Genomic DNA, 14,436 nt, shown 5'->3' with positions numbered 1-14,436 from the left:
GTGCGCAGAAGTGCTCACATGGCCCTGCCTCAGAGTTCCTCCTCCAACAGGAGTGGCGCAAGAGGGGCCAGGATGTAACTGAGTTGGTAGAGCCTAGCATGTCTGAAGCCCCGGATTCAGTTCTCAGCACTTCACACACTGGGTGAGGGGGTGCACATCTGTAATCCTAGCACTTCGGTGGTGGAGGCAGGCGGGCTATAAATTCAAGGTTATCCAAGGTAACAATGGTTTTGAGGCCAGCCCGGGAAACAGGAGATCCTGTCTTTTTTAAAAAAGAAGCCTGTGAGTGACAGAAAATCCCTCTCAGTTAGTGCGCTTGCAAAGACGGAAAAGTCAAATAGCCAAGGAGCAACCACGACACAAAACCAAGTAAAGACGAGACAGAAGCGCTCTAAAACTGTAAGTCTGCCGTGGTGACATAGGCCTGCAGTCTCAGTACCTGAGAGGCTGAGGCAGGAGGATTGCAAGTATGAGAACAGCTTTTCTAATGATAAACTAAACAATAAATAAAATTTAATTAAGATAATGGTTGAAACAGGGGAGTCAGAACTCTGTTTTACTCTCAGGTGTTTTTAATATGCATGGTGATAAATGGATATTTATTTATTATAGATATAAAATCAAAAGCAAGCGCAACACAATGTGTTAGATCCGAAAGTCACACAGCAAATTAGTAACACCTGTCTGAACCAGAAAGACACTGTCTAGAGCATGCACATTTTATTTTTCTTTTTACTTGTGTGTGTGTGCGCGCGTGCGTGCATGCAGGGAAGGCCTGGTTCTTGAACAGTCAGGGCAGTGGGCTGGGAGAGGTACTGAGGCTGCACAAGAAGGGCAGTGTGGCAGCCACACATGCAGTACCTGTGAGGAGCTCACGATCCTCCGCTTGTCTTTGCACCAATCCATGCACAGGACTTTGTTCCCGTGTCCTTTGAGGGTCCTTCTGGTCTTCATGACAAACTGGCCCAGGGCCTCCACCCGCTCGGCCACCTGGTGAACTGCAAGGACAAGAGCACAGTCAGTTCTGGTATCCAGAGCCAGGCACTAAGGCCCAGCAGGACCAGGAAAGCCATTGTCTCCCCAAAGGGCTTTTATCCTTTTCTTATTCTTAGGGCACGCAAAGCTTTCTTGTAAGGTTAGAGAGCTCAGGAAGAAAGGGGTTCTCTTTGTGTTTAAGAACTGATAGTTCTCAAAGTATTCCTGTAGGCATGTGTCACGGGACTAGCAAGACACTTCATATTTCTAAAGCATTCTACTTTCTCCCGGCTCAGAGATGGGCAGAGCTGATGGTAGAGTATGGCGACTGTCTCCATGTGACAGCAGACACAAAGACTCACACAGACTCTTTGGATAATACAAGTCTTTGTATAAGTGGCTGGGAGCCGGGCTGGGCCAGTATTTTACCTTTTAGTTCTTCTGCGAGGGGGTGGGGTTTGTGCATGTGTGTACCTGCATGCTTGTGTATGTTTCCGTGTGTGTTTGTGTCTGTGTGTCTGTGTGTGTATGTGTGTGTTTGTGTGCATGTTTGTTTGTGTGTGTGTTTGTATGTGTGTGTGTATGTGTGTGTATTTTGTGTGTATGTGTATGTGTATGTGCATGTGCATGTGCATTCATGTGTGTGTGTGTGTGCATGTGTGTGTGTGTGTGTGTGTGTGTGTGTGTGTGCATGCGTTACATGTATAATTCCAGAAGACAACCTCAGATGCCATCCTCAGGAATGATGTCTCTGAGGCAGGGTCTCTCACTCAGTCTGGAATTTTCCAATTAGAGTCGGTGGGTTAGCTATGTATCTTCCTGTCTCTGCTTCCCCAGTTCAGGGGTTAGAAGTGCACACCAGGCATTATTATGGGGTGCTGGGGATTGAACTCAGGTCTTAGTGTTTTCTTGGCAAACATTTTACTGAGTGAACTATATTCAGCCTCTACCCCCTTCTACTCACAAGGGAAACTGACTTTATAAAAACTTGCTGCCTGGCAGTAAATGCTGTATGCATCTAACTGTCCCTAGCAAAGGCCTGGGGCATGCTGGGAGCTGCAGGAATCCACAAACAAGCACTGGGCCAGCGATGCATGTGTGAGATTGCTGGAGAACTCTGAGTCCACAGAAATCAACATTGTCCTAAAAGTCTGGACAGAACCCGCTTGTGACATCAGAGCCCCTACAGCAGCTCAGAGACGTGGCTGGTGCTGGTTAAGCGCTGACAGTCAGGAAGTAGAGTCCATCACAAAGCAGAAGGGAGATGGAGGTCTTCGGGGTTCAGGGACTCCCCTCCACGGGAGGCACCTGAGGGGTACCACTCTCTTCCTGGTTAGAGACTGAACCAGGGTAGGCCTGGGCTCCTGTGCCTTTTAGCGATCAGGGGACTTAGGGAACAGCCCAGGGAAGGCCTGGTTCTTGAACAGTCAGGGCAGTGGGCTGGGAGAGGTACTGAGATGTTTCTTTCATGGGGAAGCTGATGGTGGACTTCCTCTACCCTGTAGCTGGAAGCCAGGGCCATGACAGCTGTGCCCGTCATGAGCATCTTCCTGGCTTCCTCTCTTGTGCTCTTACCTCGACTCCGAGTCCAAAGAGCTGTCTTATAGAACCACAGTACAGAGATCCAAGCCAGGGAATTAATGCTAGCTAGTACAGACCCCACTGTACGCTAGCCCAAAAACACCCTTTATAGAAAAGGTAACTTTGAGGTCACTCACAGCATCCTTTCAACCTTTCAGTCCCAGTCTGGTAATCATTCATGATGAGGTTCTGCCCAGAAACACTTGTCAGGAACTCCACAGGGAGACAACTGACTAGAGGCATATGCCTACACCCGTCCCTCTTCTGCTGATGGTGACTTTGACTACTTGGTGAAGGTGACCCGTCAGATGTCATCCCTCCTTACATCATGAAAAATAATGTCTGGGGATGTATTATGACAAAATAGGGTGCTGTTCCTCCAACTTTTAGAGAGCAGTTTTTGACAAAGTCTCTCACTAAACTCAGGCGGGCCTCGAACTTGCTAGGTAGCTGAAGATGACCTTGAATGTCTGATGCTCCCGTCTCCACCTCCCCCATGCTGGGATGGCAGACATGTGCCCCCATTCATGGTTTATGTGGTGTCATGCCAGGAAAGCGCTCAACTATTGAGCGACATTCTCAGCTTTTCTGTGCTTCTGCTCCAAATGCTCGAACTGTCCGCATGGCTCAGGGAAGCCCCATCATGCAGGTTCTCAGGACTTCCTACCACATCTCGTTCTCTTTGTGAGCTCCCAATTCAGGCTTCTTGCCCTATGAGAACCATTAAATCAGTCCTTTCTCCAAGAAAGCTTGATCCCTGTTAGTGCCCCTTGAGAAGAAGAGCAAAGGCATGAAGTTCCTATGAAAACTCTAGCTGTGTCTGTGTGGTGGTGCACATCTGTAACCCCAGAGCTCGGGAGGCCGAGGCAGGTGAGTTTAAAGCCAGCTAGAGTTATATAATGACTACCGGGCCCCAAAACAAAATGAAAGCACTCAAAGGACAGAAAACCTCAGTGGTAAAAGCTCTTGTACATTACAAAATGCTGTGTCAGAGCTCAGTGCTCATGCTGCAGGGCCTAGAGAAGCTGAGTGATTCCACGGACAGCCCACCAACAGATAGAGTCCTCGAAAGGTCTACTGACAAAAATTAAAGAACAGACTCAGTTTTCTGAATTCTTACAGGCCTTTTACACAAGCTTCCACCACTAGGGAGCATGTCCTATTTAATTCTTTTAAAAAGGCTTACCTAGTTTTATGTGTACGAGTGTCTGTCTGCATGTGCATGTATGTGCACCAAGTATAGGAAGTGTCCCCAGAGGCCAGAAGAAGGGCGCTGGAGTTTGCAGACTGGTTGGTGAGCTGCCATGTGGGTGGTGGGAACTGACTCAGATTCCTCTGGAAGAGCATCCAGTGCTCTTGACCCCTGAGCCATCTCTGTTTAATATTTTACATTGAGACCCCATGTCCATACCATTGCCGCTTCTCTGGTTTCAGCATAGGGGAAGCCTAGCTTTTCAATATCGAGAGAGAGAGAGAGAGAGAGAGAGAGAGAGAGAGAGAGAGAGAGAGAGAACCGAATATGTCTCACCAGCTAAAAGAGGGCCATCGTTACGTAACTCTAATTTTAACACATCCCAACCATCAATTTTCTTTTCTCTTCAAGTCTTCCCTTCCCACACGGATTCACTCCCAACCCACTCCGCTCTGCTTCTAACTGCCAAATCTTACAAGCATTGAATTAAAGAATTACAAAAAAATTAAATATCAGGAAATAAAAAAATTGGAAAAGAGCTAAATATGTATTTGTGGGGCTGGGGCAGGTAGGATTTCTCCTTTGCCTTCTGACAGGTTGTTCTTCCGGAATATGATATATTTAATTTTAAAAGAAGTAAGGCACATGCTGGTTTCTACAATAGGAACGCTAACTGGTTAGGAAATGCGGCTGGCAGGGAAGCTTCAGGAAGACAGTGGTGTGTGCTGCTTGAGCCACCTCAGGGAACTGAGAGCCCTGTCCGGGCTACAGAGCCATCTGCCTTCCAGCAAGTCATTTCTCTTCTTGAGGCTCTGTTCCATTTTCAGTCCCTCTTGCTAACGACTCAAGCCTGGCTCGGAGGGGATGCTTGCTAAACCGGAGATGATGGCACACAGCTTCTCCAGATGACAGAGGCTGCACTGGGCTGTAGGGTGACATCTGCATGCACAGAATGCGTCTAGGTAGGGGCTCTCAGTGGGCATTCTCAACTGAGAAAATCAAAGTCCGAAGGTGTGATGTCATCAGAGACAGCGGAGGAACTTGTCTCAGAGAGCAGAGTGATGTAATGTTTGTCCTCCGTATACTGTCATCTGAGTGGTTGTCCTTGGCTGCAGCGTGGTATGGTGATGACACTGGGGAGGAAACCCCCATCAGGGGACTCTGCTCTTTGGTAGAACTCTCCTCAGAGACCAAGCATTTGCTGTGCCACGTTCCTGAGATCCCTCAAAGTCTGATGTGACTGTAACAGCCTAGAAGCTGATCTGAAGGCGCCTGTTCCCTGAGCCATCCCCACAGCGTCTGCTATTTCACTGCCTTCCTGCTCAGCTGAGGCCCATGCATCTTAAACTGCTGAATACTCTGGAACCAGCACAGTCAGAACCTGCAGCCATGGCTGCGGCTCCGAGAGGGAAGTGGAAGTGTCCAACTAGGTATTAAATACCATGCCAAATACTTTGTTAGAAGAACAAGGCTGTCTCACAGCCTGGAACCATGGGACAGGGCAGCACACAGGTACCAAGCACTCTAGTGTGACAGTAACTGAGGCTGTTCCGTGAGGTTGGGAAGCCACAGGGTGGATTCCAGGAAGCCACAGGGTGGACTCCTTGCTGGCAGGCCATAAGCTCCTGAATTTAAAGGAGGCATAAGAACAGAGGTAAGGAAAGGACAGGTGGGAACCTCCCTCCGTCCCTCCCTCCCTCTGCCGTGCCAAGACTTTGGACACTATGCCCCATTTGTTGAATTGGGTATAGGTGGAAGGCTTTATACAACAGTTTGAGGACATAGTTTTTTTTAATTAAAAAAGATCAATTTATTTATGTATTTTTTATGAGTGCTCTATTTGCACGTATGCCTGCATGACGAGAGAGGGCATCAGACAGAAGAAAGCATCAGATCTCATTATTGATAGTTGTGAGCCACCATGTGGTTGCTGGGAATTGAACTCTGGAAGAGCAGTTAGTGCTCCTAACCACTGAGCCATCTCTCCAGTGTCACCCCCTTCCTCTTCCTCCTCCTCTTCCTCTTCCTCTTGTTCTTCCTCCCCCCTCCTCCTCTCCCCCCTCCTCTTCTTCTTCCTCCTCTTGTTCTTCCTGCCCCTCCTCCTCCTCTTCTTCCTTTTTGTTTTTGTTTTTTGAGACAGGGTTTCTCTGTAGCTTTGCCTCTTTTAGAACTCACTCTGTAGACCAGTCTGGCCTCGAACTCAGAGATCTGCCTGCCTTTGCCTCCCAAATACTGGAATTAAAGATGTGCTCCACCAGTGCCAGGTGAGGACCCAGTTTTAAAGACCTATTCCTCTAAGTAAGGAAGCCAAAACTCAGAGGACTGAGGACTTTATGTACACACACTTTAGCCCCTGAGAACAGGTTCACACATCTTCAAGAGTGGGATTGACTTTATGTAATGTGGCTATGAGTCTTCAGAAAAATCAAGGAAAATGACACTCAGGCACTGGCAACACCCTAACCATGGATTCCCATATGGGAGGTAGCCAGGTCAGTGAGCGTCAGGGCTAGTTAAGAGACTGCCTGTCCTAGTTTAACCTCTGACTGGTTATGGAAAGTTAGATCAGAGCACCACAATACGCACATCCACAGCTCCTTCCGTGACCAGATTCTATGCTGAGCTCCGGGTCAGTAGGGCAGAACATGACGGCCAGTCCTAGCTGCATGGAGCTTGAGATCTGAGAATACTGGGCAAGTGCACAGTGGTTTTCAGGCTTCCACTTTAGCTGCAGAAGTGTCCCTCTGCTTTTTCTTAGAGCAACATCTTACTAGACGTGGTCTAGACGGCACAAAAGTGAGCGAACCTAAGCTGTGAAATCACCAGGGAGAACGTCTGGGCTCCAAGGGTAGCTACACCAGCAAGCAGGAGGCCAGCGAGCCACACTGGCTCTCTTACCTCTCGGGAAGGGCAAGACCAATGCAAGGACATCATTTTCAATTCATGGAGGCAGGCAGGTTCCTTTGAACCTCTGGTGCCTTGAAAGTACTAGGGTTATCTAGCTGGTGTTGTGAGAAGAATTTCTCAGTCTGGGAGACCAACCTTCCATCAGGACAGAGCTGTCTCTCAGCTTTCAGGTACACTGGATAACTGGCCATGGGGGGTGCACATCTGGAATCCTGGCATTTGGAAGGTGTTCAAGGTCATCCTCAGCCACAGAGCCTACCTGGAGACCGCAATGGAATACATGAAGTCCTGTCTCTCCTCTTTCTCCCCAAAACAGTTTCTCCTGTACGTAGCAGGAGGAACTATTGGGTTAAATGTAAAACGTGTCTCAAATACATTTAATTCAATCTTGAGAGTGTTTATAAAATTATAAACATAAAGCAAGAGGTGGAGAGAGGTGCCTGGAGGTGGGGGGCTGTAAAGTTCCACCTCCTTCGAGTTATCTAACTGCCCGCAGTGATCCCGGATACTTTGAGGAGCCATTAGAAACACTGCCCCTAGTGAGCATGCTCCAATCGACAGACCAGGAGAAGGAAGGGGACAGGAAATGGAAGGCAGGCTGGCTTCCTGCTCCCTCTCCAGGCATTAGAGAGTGGAGCAGCAGGCAGGAGGCCATCTGTCTGGACATCAGCTTTCTTTTAACCAGGGCTGAAAAGAGCACATGTGCTTCAGGCCCGACTACAGTATGGCTTTGCCTAGATTTCCCCCTAAGCTATGAGCTCAGATTGGAACAGAGCTCCAACCACAGGCCGTTTAGAGGGTAAAACCTTGCACAAAAGCACACTGAGAACAGAGAAGTCATCAGCCCTGACTGGCAAATCTTCTGATTAACCCAAATGGAGTCTGGATTTGTACACTGGGAGTTTACACACATTTGCTGATTCAGTTTTGCTTCTTAACAAAGTTAATAGCTATGTCAGAGGAGCTGGGAGTCTGGATAAAGCTCCCCCAGCCCAGGATCCCGCAACCGGCCAGCTCTTTCCTCTGTCTCTGTCTGCCGCCTTCCAGAGCATCCCTCATTCTGACTCTGAGACTCTAAGGTCGACCTGTCCTCCTTCCTCCCATTGTCTTGACACCATCCCCAAACTCAGCCCCTCCTATGGCGCATGCAGACATGGGTCTTAAAGATAAGCGTCTCGGGGTTGGGGATTTAGCTCAGTGGTAGAGCGCTTGCTTAGGAAGCGCAGGGCCCTGGGTTCAGTCCCCAGCTCCGAAAAAAAAGAACCAAAAAAAAAAAAAAAAAAAAAAAAAAAGATAAGCGTCTCTACATCCCAGAGCCCTCTGGAGAGAATCGTACATCTTTATAGACATTCTGTGCCGACTAGACCATGGCCAACATACTGTCCGATTCTAGGCCTTTATTCATTTTGCTATTTTTTTTCTTTTTTTTCCGGAGCTGGGGACCGAACCCAGGGCTTTGAGCTTGCTAGGCAAGTGCTCTACCACTGAGCTAAATCCCCAGCCCCTCATTTTGCTATTTTAATAAGAAAAAGCTCTGCTCTCTAGAATATAGTGAAATGTGGAGGAGGGCGACCTGTACCAGAAACACTCCTTGCTCTCCTCCAGCCTGAGTGCGACCCTCAGGATAAGGACAGAAGAACGTTCTTTGCATCGGGAGTCTGAGGCTGGAGACAGTGACTCTTCCTGATCTCGGTGTGCCATGGGCTGTTCCATGGACACACTACACCCATGGCTTCTGAGGAAGCTCATAACCTTAACTGAAGATGCCACCTTATATTAAAGATTTTGAGACGGGACCATGATCTGGGTGGACCCGATGTAATCCTGAAGGTCCTTTTCATAGGAGACAACAAAGTGATCAGAGAGGGCGATGTCAGAAGCAGTGGTTGGAATACACAGCACTGTGAGCCAGGGTTCTCAACCTGTGGGCTGTGACCCCTTGAAAGGCCCTTTTGCAGGGGTCGCATATCAGATATTTACATCATGATTCACAACAGTAGCAAAATTACAGTTGTGAAGTAGCAGGGAAATGATTTTATGGTTGGGGGTCAACCACAACGTGAGGAACTGTGTTAAAGGGTTGCAGCGTCAGGAAGGTTGGGAGCCACTGCTCTAGGTACTGAGGACATAACTGTGAGCTGAGGACCACAAGCACCCTCAGACTGTGGGTGTAGGGAATGGCTTTCCCTGGAGCCTCTGAGCCCACTCACCCAGTCACGCAGTCAGAAGTTAGACTTCTGACTGCCTGAACTAACGACCCCCAGACGGTGGAAGTCTGTGTAGCATAGTGTGAAAAGGAAGCTGACAGAAGCTGTGCTGTGCGGTTGTAACATGATGGCAGGCCACTCTTCCTGGGAGGAGAAAGAGCTCTCTGCAGGAGGTTAGGGAGACAGGAGCTCCTGGCTGTGCAACTGAGGTAGGCTGACTCCCTGTCATATAAGCCACGTGAGCTACTTCAGGCACGTCATGCTGGCCATGGATCTGACCAGGGAATGAAGTCTACAGAGTAAGACCCTGGTCTGAGTGCTAAAGTTACAGAACTGAGGGCCGAGTTTGGATCAGGAATCGATCGATCCCTTCCGGTTTCTCATCTTCAACTATTGCACTGACTAAAAATATTTACTTCTCTGTTTGTTTTTAAACAGGGTCTCATGTAACGCAGGCTGGCCCCAAACCCATTATGTAGTGGAGAATAACCTTGACCTTTTGATGCCTCAACCTTCCAAGTGCTGGGACTGTAAGCCTGCATTGCCATTCTGTCGTGCAGAGAATGGAACCCAGGCCTGTCCCTACCAACCAAGCTATGACTCATAATTGATTTTTCATTCACCCTTAAATTTCTTTTAAAATTATATTTATTTTATCCAATTATTCACGTGTCATATGTGGACCTCAGAATACAGCTCAAAGCTGTCTGTCTCTTTCTTCCAAGTGGGCCCAAGGGATACAACCAGGGTCCTTAGGCCTTGGCCACAACCTGTTGAGCCGTCTCATGGTGCCCCTCCCCAGAAAGTTTTAAAAGAAAGTTAGCTTAGTTTTCATAGGGCCAGTCAGTCTTCTGTGTTCTGTGGGGATGCACATACACAAATAAAAAATTGAGAGGTGATTTAGAAAACAAAAACAAAATAAAACAGAACAAAAACAAAACAAAAAAACCCATGTCTGTGGGTCAGTTCACTCAGGCTTTTTGAAATCCCAAGTCCTAGGGCTGGGGAGATGGCACATGAATCAGGACCTAAGTGTCAATCAAGTTGGCTGTAGTGGCTCACACTTGTCATTCCAGTCCAGGGAGGTGGAGACAGGAGGATCCCTCAAGCTCATTGGCCAGCCTGACCTACCTACTTGGTCCAGGTAAAACGAGAGACTTGTTTATAAAAACCAAGGTGAACAGCATTCACCTTAGTTTACCTCAGGTCTCTACACATGCACACGCACACGTGCGTGTGCACACACACATGCATAGCACCCAATCCTTCGCTATGTCCCTCCATGCTCCAATAGCTCCCATTGTAACCCCACCTTCTTCTCTACTCCTGTTTATGCCTCTCCAGACATAGCCTCAGCTTTCCCTAAGTACAGCAAACATAGTCCCCTGCCTCAGCTTTGCCTCACTACATCAATGCTCCCCTGACCCAGCTTGTGCTGCTGCTTTATTTCAAATGCTCTTTTCTGGGACAGTCTGTCCTTTACACAGGTAAGGAGTCTGCATTCAAAGATCCTTTCTGGGAGCCACTCCAGCTCACAGTCTCTGGAAGTCTCTGAGCTCCCCCAGACTCATTTCCCACATCCCCACCCCCTCTCTTCTATCCAGAGCACGTGTCTAACCCAATCTCATCTTACCTATTGAATGACCAACTTCTAGAAGCCTTTGGACCAAAGACTTACAAGGGAACATTCTTGATTTGTTCACTGCAGCATCTTTAAGAACCAAGCAGAGGCAGACACACTAGGGGCTGACAAACTGTGTGAGTAAAAGATAGAGAGGTGTGTGTGTGTGTGTGTGTGTGTGTGTGTGTGTGTGTGTGTGTGTGTGTGTGTGTGACTGTTTTCAGAGGTAGAGAGATGGAAGGGAAATTAAAGATGAGGAGGGGTATCCTGAGATGAGGAGAGAGGGGAAGCTGACCCTTGCAGGTGTGCAGGGGACGAGGGCTAAATCTATGAACTCAAATCTATAAACAGGCCTCTCACTTCTTTTACCTCCCACTTTCTGTGAGGGAAATAAAAGGTGGGCAGAACAGAGACTCCCACAGATTGCTGACGTCTTACAGTTGCCAGGGTAAATCTGACTAAGGGCAATGCAGGGGTCACTTAGCCACTGACCACAGAGGCCTCTTGGTGCCCTCTCTTCAGTAGCCCCTGGAGTTCAGCGAGAGGAGACAGGAGGATGGCTACATCCATGGCTGGGGAGGGGGCAGGAGGGCCAGAGTCAATGTCCCTCAGCAAGACTTCCAGAAGTTGATCAAAATGTCTGTGCTGATGTCAGGGAAGTGACGGAACACAGGACAGGGCTTCCAGGTACAGGAGAGAGCCAGGGTTCCTAAGGACCTGGAAGACACTGTGGTCAGAGTGGGACTTTAAGGGATGGAGAGACGACAAGACAAGGGTTTCTCTGTGTGGGCTGAAGGGTTGTGCTAGAGAGGGGGGCTCACGTCACAAGGGCCATCGGTGTGGGGCTTCAAAAAGACTGCTCAAGCCACAAGACTAAGCTGTCAAGTGGAGAAGTCCAAGGCACTGATACCAAGATGAGGCAACACCATCATCTATCTGTAGCATACAAGGCTCTGAGAAGGCAGGCCCATGTCACGCAGCTGATACCTACTCCTCACTTCTCATTTAGGGCTGGCAACATGCTCAGCCTGGCTCCCCCTTTTTCAGACTCCCTGGCAGGGGCCACATGGCCTATGAAGTGCAGATAGAAATGTTGGGAGGAGAGGAATTCTGGGAAATGTTTGCTTTTTCCCTAAGAAGGAAAAGAGCCCCGGTGTTCACACTCTCCCTTCTTCCTGCTTTGGATACAAGGGCAACGTTTGGAGCGGTGGCAGTCATCTTGGGGTCACTGGGTAAATAAGTGCCAGCGATAAGGCGTGGAAACGCGTGAGTCCCTCAAAGCACCAGGTAGCTGCACCAGACCTGATCTTGTTACCAAAACCCACCATTTAACCACTTACATCTGAGCACATTTCTAACCACACAGGAGTTAGCTGCCCCTTCCTAACTTAAGAGAAGGCCCCGAGAGCAGACAACCAGGGTTTTGTACTTCCAGCAAGTTTCAAAGAAATTAAACACTAAAGGCCTCACTCTGACCCCCAGTTCCCTTCTCTAAATGGAACTGAAAAGATCAAGGCCTATTAGGAAGGTGGGCAGGGGCGTGGGGGGGGGCGCACCGTACAGAAGTGTGTTAGGGTTGGGGGCTGGCAGGCCTTGAAAGGGAGTACGTAAGTAAGGGAGGGTGAACGGGTAAGACCACTGCCCAAGCAGGGTCCCTACTCCGAGCTCTGTTCTCTCTCTGGCCGAGAGTCTCTGGGATGCGGGCACGCTGGCAAGTTTATTTATACCGCGTTAGCTCTTTTATGTCAGCCGCAGCATCCATCAAACGCTCCTAAAAGGGCCTACCCCAAGCCGAGCCGGCGGATGCAGAAAGCACATCGGCTTCCCTCCGCCATCCAGCTCCCTGCCCCCAAGGACAGTGGAGAGATGGGAAAGGGAGCTTCAAAATCCACGCAGAGGTAGGGACCTGACAGGGGCAGAGAAGCCCAACGTGGAACTGTAAAGCGGTCTCTCCTCGCCCGCCCGCACCTGCTGTCACTACCTCCCCACCCGCCCCCTAAGAGGGGCTCGGCATCCTCCCATCAGGGACGTTGGAATCGGTCCCACGCGGGTCCGCCAGCCCCTTGGAGAGTCTGGTCCACTCCGGCCGAGAGCTTCCCTTCCACCCCCTGCTCGCACTCACGCTCCACGTCATGCAGCTTCGCCCGCTCCTCCTCTAGCTTGCCCTTGAGGCTCTCGGCCTCGCTCTTCAGCGACGCCAGCGTCTCGTTCTCGTGCAGCCCATCGGTTGCCATCTTCGTCCGGATGCAGCCGGGAGAGAAACGCAAAGCGGGAGATTGTGAATCGACGCGGGGGCCCGACGGGAGGGCGGGCGCAGCAGCAGCCTCCGTGACCCCGAACGCCACCCCGGGCCCGCCCCCTCGGCAGTGACGCGAGCGCTGCGGTGACAGACTCTGCTGGCTCCGCCCACCGCGCCCTCCCTGAGAACCGGGCGGGGCGATGCTCGGAGGTGGGACAGTGGGGGTGGGGATGGGAGTTGGGGTGAGAGTGGGGGTGGGTGAGGGTAGGAGGCTAGAATAAACTGAGGCTCGCAGACCACGCTATGGCCCACAAACTCTGGTCTCCTGGCTCCAGGGGTGCTTACTGAAGTCCAACCTATACCGCCCAGCCCTTGGCATCCCGGGGACTTGGGGGCAGGAGGCTTCATACAGGTGCCTCACAGCCCACTAGTTGAAACATTCTTTTAAAAATGAGTTCTGACTGCCTGGGTTCTGGGTTAAGACAACAAAAGCATGAGTCAGGGGCAGACCTTGCTGGGGTCAGGGGCGTCCTCTCTTTTGGAATGAAGGTTTGCTTATGTTTTATTTTATTTCTTTAAGATTTATTTATTATATATGAGTACACTGCCACTGTCTTCAGACACACCAGGAAGAGGGCATCAGATCTCATTACAGATGGTTGTGAGCCACCATGTGGTTGCTGGGATTTGAACTCAGGACCTCTGGAAGAGCAGTCAGTGCTCTTAACCGCTGAGCCATCTCTCCAGCCCTGCTTATGTTTTATTGACCTTAACAATTTGATGACTCCAGTGGCTCCTCTGCAGCTACACTTCACTGGGCTAGGTTCCTTGGTGACACTTTCAGTGCTCACCTGAGTCGCTGTGAAAGGAATCCCAGACACCCCACCTCCCACCCCACCTCCAAGCTATTTTTGCAGAGTAGGGACAAAAGGCCGTGAACACTCAGTGTCACACTTCCAGGAAGAGAAGAAGGCAGGGTTAGGACCCGGGCAGTTCAGGTTCACTGATAGGCTCTCACTTAGGCCTTCTCCCTTTTCTCCATGACCTTTAGGATGGGAAGGAGGACCAAGTTCACAAATTCTGGGCTGAACACTGCAGAAGCAGTCTCCAGTGCTGGCCTGTGTGTGTGTGTGTGTGTGTGTGTGTGTGTGTGTGTGTGTGTGTGTGTGTGCACGTATGCATCTGTTCTGGGCCTTCTCAGTCTGAGAAAGTATTGTATTAATGTACACATACCTGTGTTTTAGGCAAGATTCTAGGAGTCTCCATTTCCTTATCTGGAAAAGTCTGCATCCCAGGGCTTTCTGAGAATTAGATGCTGGGGAGGAGACTGGAGGATACCTCTCTGTCAGTTGCTTCTCCTTTCTCTTCAATAGAGGGTTATCCACCACCCATCTTCATTCCCTATGCCTCTGTCTGTCTGTCTTTGTCTCTGTCTCAGCCTCTCTCTGTGCTCCCCTTCCCTGCTCTCCCCCACCCTTCTGTCCATGTCTCCCTCTTTATAGCCCTGGCTTCCCTGCAGCACCCTTTGTAGAGCAGGCTGGCCCAGAAGTCATGTTGCTCAATCTACCTCTGCCTCTCGGGTGCTGGGATTAAACATGTGCACTGTCATGCCTGGCACCTTATCCATCGTTTTAGCCTCAGAATTTAGCAGAACGTTGGCTTATGGAAGCGATGAGCTTATGCTCACTTACTAAATGGATAAACCAGGCTACAT

The 14,436-nt window shown here is 49.7% G+C and overlaps 1 protein-coding gene across 1 annotated transcript in view; it reads right to left on the bottom strand.

The window, feature by feature from the left end:
- The window catches only part of Gnb5 (G protein subunit beta 5), a 28,936-nt gene extending 16,112 nt beyond the window's left edge, over positions 1-12,824 (bottom strand). Inside the window, exons 1-2 of the mRNA NM_031770.4 lie at positions 12,606-12,824; positions 862-998 (exon numbers count right to left, since the gene is read on the bottom strand). Coding sequence (NP_113958.1) covers positions 862-998; positions 12,606-12,717 — 249 coding nt within the window. The 5' untranslated portion in view covers positions 12,718-12,824. The remainder of the gene's footprint in view (positions 1-861; positions 999-12,605) is intronic.
- Between the last annotated feature and the right edge of the window lie 1,612 nt (positions 12,825-14,436).

This window comes from Rattus norvegicus, chromosome 8 (assembly GCF_021556685.1).
Source record: "Rattus norvegicus strain SHRSP/BbbUtx chromosome 8, alternate assembly SHRSP_T2T, whole genome shotgun sequence".
In the NCBI taxonomy this organism is placed as follows: Eukaryota; Metazoa; Chordata; class Mammalia; order Rodentia; family Muridae; genus Rattus; species Rattus norvegicus.
The sequence above is the reverse complement of the archived record's forward strand: the minus strand, read 5'-3'. Positions and strand labels throughout refer to the sequence as shown.